The 5734-nt window shown below is 34.1% G+C and overlaps 1 protein-coding gene across 1 annotated transcript; it reads left to right on the forward strand.

Moving 5' to 3' along the window:
- Nucleotides 4073–5728, forward strand: LOC104744221 (protein transport protein SEC13 homolog A-like). The gene is made up of 2 exons (XM_010465232.1): nucleotides 4073–4192; nucleotides 4802–5728. Exon 2 carries the CDS (start codon nucleotides 4820–4822, stop codon nucleotides 5726–5728), a length of 909 nt encoding a protein of 302 aa, XP_010463534.1. The 5' UTR covers nucleotides 4073–4192; nucleotides 4802–4819.

The following is a 5734-nucleotide window of genomic DNA, read 5'->3' on the forward strand; positions in this document are numbered from 1 at the left end:
ATTAGAAAAAGTCTAAAGTATAAATTAAATGATAGGGAGTAATCCATTTTAATGGCAATTAATATTGAGGTGAGAGCACATGATCACATTAATAAGATTACCAAAAAAAATACATGAAACATAAGTTAGTGGAAAATGATTTTTTCATAATTTGAATTTCTATTCTAGATAAGTTTTCTTCAAATTGCTTCCTATATAAATCCGAACAAAGTTAAGTTTCAAATTAGGTATCCCCCGAAGAAGTTACAAACAATACAAGTAATTTATGTCGTCATGTAGGTATCATGTGGCGCGTTTTGTGAATAGGCGAATACATGAACAGAACACGTGTGCTCTATAATGTGCCAAGCGTCGTATAAAACAACGGATGCAGATAACTGGTGTGGCTATCTAAGTACGGAATTATATACTAGTTAAAGAGATATGTTCTATAGTTGTGAAATTGATTGTAGAACGTTTAATTACTTGAATTACTTGACGATTTCTTAGATACCGTAATTCTTAAATTAAAAAGTGTTCCTGAAAAACAAAGATTAAAAAGTGTGCTAGTGTATTATCCTTTAACAACTTTTCGGCTTCATTGACCGCCTTTGTGGGATAATATGTCTTTTTCTTTTTTTAATTAAATAAAATCAATTTGTTTTTGTTGGAAAAAAAGAAGAAAAGAAAATGATATTTGAAACATTTCTGTCACGTATGTATGTGTAAGTAGTATACTTGAGACTTTCTTTTTTAAATTAGTAAAGAAACGCATATATATACAAACCTATGAATTAACGTTGATATATATATATAGTTCCATTCATAGAGATAGGGTGGGTTTTAAGAGAGGAATGAGATCAAATTGTTAAGAGCAAAAGTGTTACCTAGACGTGCTCTCCAATGAGCCATGCTTCGAATAACTGATGCAAATATATTTGTCCACCTATCGAATTGCTTTAGTTTGGTCTTCCGTCCTCGATATCCAACGAGTTGGCAAACCAGGGACTCGTTTTCTTTTTTCCGTCATACCTCGATTGTTTGCAATATCTTTTGTTTATATTTATATTTGTTAGATTAGATCTCTGTTACTAGACACGAAGAATGATAATACAAAGAAAACAAATAAAACTCTTACAATTAATGGGAACGTAAGAAAACTATAAAGTGAGCAAAATTTTGAAAACTTAAAAGAGAGCAAAATTTTGATATATACGAATTTCTGATTTTCTTGCTTATGAAAGTAGCTATTACTCTATAAAGAGAACTTAAGTTTATAATCACAAAGAGACTTACAAATTAATAATACCTAAGATGAAATTCCCATCAACCACTATATCTATACACGATATTTCGTAGTAGAATAATAAACTATGGCAATCGTGTGGATTATAGATTTGAAGAAATAACAATCGCAAGTCGCAATAATTAAAAATGAAAACCATTATAAATTTCTAATGGTTTGGAAAAAAATAAAGCAAATTAAAAAGGATGATAAAATCAACTTTAGGTTTTTTTTTGGCTTTGGTGGGAAAGTGGTGTAGCTAGTGTACGTGAGTGTCCCAACGTCGACTTGCACCAAATCTTTTTTAAAAATAAAGAACAGCTTCCGTGCAACCAAACTCCTCTCTCTCTCTCTGAGACTCTGACTCTGATGTATATTGCCACGTGGTTCACCTCCTTTTCCACGTGGATATACTTACGTCAAATTTTTTTTTTTTTTATGAGAATGTACTTAATTACGTCATTTCCTTACCGATGCTTTAACAAAAAAAAAAAATCAGCGCCTTATTACCATGCAATTCCTTAACGTTCTTTTGATATATTAATTGATAATTTAAAATATTAAATATTTTTTTTACGTGGTCCAACTCGAACAACGCTGACCACAAATAGAAAGTGCATGAGATAAGAATGAATTATTGAATTTATAAGTTACATATACTTATATATGTATATTGAATTCATAAAATAGTTGATTGTTTCTGGTTTGGTTTTAATTATTTAGATAGAACACTGTTATAAAATTACTAACAGTATCTATTCTTATACGTTGAATGACATGTTAAATAAAGTATGAAAATAATACTGAGAACTAAAGGTTGCACTGTACGTTAAAGAACCTGAGAATAACACGTGCTTTCGTTTGCTTAACACGTGACTTGCAGGAGCTATTAAACATACACTCGTGTGTAAAGTAAATAAATATATGAATATAAACATTCGAATGTTCATGAGAAAATATTCATCACTAGTAGTTTGTAGACAACATGATTACCTACTACTGTACCAGAAAACATTATGAATTTATGATGTAGTCGTTGACAAATATATATATAGAGTTTTTCCCTGGTAACGAAAATATTGTAGACATTTTTTAGATAAACAAATATTACACATATTCTGTCCATAAAATAGTAACATACTGTATAATTCTTAGTAACTTAGTAGATAGAAGATCATCTATTTCTCAAACAAAATAAAATCATATGATTACATTAATTAGCTTTCTATAATATACCGGCCATGTTGTTATATAACATACTGAAGTAACGTCACTGACATGATAGTATATTTGTATAGAGATGAAATTTGCATATAACACAAGTAACATTTATTTTTCTATTTCTTAAAAAAAAAAAATTTGGGTCAACAAATAATTTAGACTATACCTGCATGCACTATATATGTAGTGTCCTGTGTACCCCACGCTATGGTGGTTTAGTGAGATGGAAATCATTTTGGTCTACAAAGGAGAAAAGGAACAGATAACACTGTCTAGTGTCTTCTACATGGGGAAAAAAATATTATTTCATTTTCATTTATGAAACTTTTCTAAGCGAAGTTTGTAAGTTGCCAATGACGATAGAATAATGCAAATATTCGCAGCTACAAAAAAAAACATCAATCCATGAATGTTTTTCCTTTCATATCATCAACGAAATAAGATAGCGACACCTCTGCACGTAGTTTTTGTTTTCGTTAAATTTTGCATCAAATTATTTGTTATTTGTAATCTCATGCAACCAACTCTTGATCGATTGTTTACACACAAACAAAAAAACTCTCGATCGATTTATTACGTTTTCTGAACATTTTGTTAAAATTTTACATATGCCAACTAGCATAATGCATTATATTATATATGTATATTGAAAAATGAAAATGTAAGGTATATATATACACACATATATATATATATATATGTTTATTTATTAAGATCTTAATTAATTACGAAATTGAAAGCCAGTAAAGTTCCTGAATACATAACAACGTAATCTTTCTCGTGCCTGATCCTTATCTATACGTGGTACGTAAACTCGCAACTAACGAACACATGTTTGTTCGACACCTACATATGAATACTTACAAAGTTGCATTTGTTTAATATATTAGTCATGTGATAAAACACTTACCCAATCTATCTGTGTGTTGATCTGGTGCTAAAAGGATTAATTAACTATGATATATTATTGACATAAAATATGTTAATGCTTAGTTATTCACGAACATTTGAAGATTAGAGTACTAATTAATGTTATGGTGCCTTTCTACACGACATAAATTATAGGCTCCAAGTAAGTATTTAAAATGACCAAAATATTACTTTTTAAAAAGTTATACTTTTGTTATCTTTTTTTCTACAATATCATTTTGACTCTTATATTAGTATTATAAGTTAATGTTTGGTTTAAATCTGACATTTTAAACTTGTGCTACCTTTCTATACAACTCCAGTCTCCAGATAAAGTTATTTAAAACATTTTTCAAAACATCATCACCTTTCTTGGTCTTTTTAGCAAATGATCAATGTCGACATACGCACCGCTTACCATCTCTAATCTATCGATATGTTTGGTATGAATTGTGTTTCTCCCCAGAGGAAGCTTAATTATGCTGTTTTCTCCATGAATCAAATTGAAGGCCCAATACCATATATACGATGGCCCATAATTACTGTATTCTCTCACTAATCTCTTCATCGACCAATTAACAGGCTTTCAAGGTCAATTAAGTAAATTGTTGATAAGTAAGTAGGGGCACTGTTGTCATTCCCAGAAGCAGGGGTAGAATCGGTAATAAGGAAGACACAACACAACACAAGCTCGCCCCTCTTTCGGTTTCTCTCTCTCTCTCGCTCGCTCGCTCTCCAGCAGTAGCAGATCTGGGTTTTGTAGACTTCAAAGGAAGAAGATAACTCCGTTACCACCAGGTTCGTATCTCCTTCTTCTCCGTTGTTTTTTTCTGGGTTCCTAGCTCAGTTCATATGAATGGAATTGTACATCTGTGGGGGAAAAAGTTAACAATTATTAGGAGGATCTACGATTTCGAATTCTCTTTTTGATCTTGTCAATTTTTTTTTACTTGGGGCTCCTGCGATGCTTTTCAGAACTACTTATGTTACGATCTAAGCGCTGTGATGTTGAGTGGTCTATAGTGATTTTGTTGAATAAACGCTTATAATTGAAGTCTGTCTGAGTATAGATCGAATCATGCGTTTTTGCTCTGTCTCCTTTTTTGATTGTTCACATATATATCATCCATGTGCTTACATGTCTTGGTTGTGATAATTTGCTAGTTGTTCTGCTTAGTAATCAATCAAACATACTCATGGTTGATGGATTGCATTGCATAGTTTCGTTTCTATCGTCTCCTAATTGAAATTTATAGGTCCTTCTCCTGTTGTACTCTGGTTGGTTAGTGGCTCAAAGCTGTGTAATGAACCCGTTGTCTTTCTCTTTTTATAAAATTCGAATCATAGTTTAAGATGTTTTAGTGAACCTTACCATGTTGTTGGTTGTTTTTGTCCATACGGAAACAGTGAAAGCATTCAGGAAATATGCCTCCCCAGAAGATTGAAACTGGTCATAACGACACTGTCCATGATGTGGTCATGGATTACTATGGAAAACGAGTGGCTACTGCCTCATCTGACTGCACTATCAAGATTACCGGAGTAAACAACAGCAGTGGATCACATCCTCTTGCTACCTTAACCGGTCACCGTGGTCCTGTCTGGCAAGTCGCTTGGGCTCATCCAAAGTTTGGTTCGCTCCTCGCTTCATGTTCCTACGATGGGCAAATCATACTATGGAAAGAAGGTGACCAGAACCAATGGACACAAGCTCATGTCTTCACTGACCACAAAGTATCAGTCAACTCTATCGCTTGGGCTCCTCATGATCTTGGACTCTCCTTAGCTTGTGGAGCATCCGATGGAAACATATCCGTTTTCTCAGCTAGAGCTGATGGCGGTTGGGACACAACAAAGATAGACCAAGCACACCCGGTTGGAGTCACTTCAGTCTCATGGGCACCAGCCACAGAACCAGGCGCACTCGTTAGCTCAGGTATGCTCGAGCCGGTTTACAAACTAGCATCAGGTGGGTGTGACAGCACCGTGAAAGTGTGGAAATTCTCAAACGGGTCATGGAAAATGGACTGTTTCCCTGCTCTTAGCAAACACACAGATTGGGTGCGTGACGTGGCATGGGCACCGAACCTAGGACTCCCAAAATCAACGATAGCAAGTGGTTCAGAAGATGGGAAAGTGATCATATGGACAACAGGGAAAGAAGGGGAGCAATGGGAAGGCAAAGTATTGAAAGATTTCGAGACGACAGTGTGGAGGGTGTCGTGGTCGTTGACGGGTAACTTGTTGGCGGTTTCGTATGGGAACAATAACGTAACAGTGTGGAAAGAGGCTGTTGATGGAGAGTGGGAAGAAGTGACTTCCGTTGAGCCATAATAGATT

This window comes from Camelina sativa, chromosome 15 (assembly GCF_000633955.1).
Source record: "Camelina sativa cultivar DH55 chromosome 15, Cs, whole genome shotgun sequence".
Taxonomy (NCBI): Eukaryota; Viridiplantae; Streptophyta; class Magnoliopsida; order Brassicales; family Brassicaceae; genus Camelina; species Camelina sativa.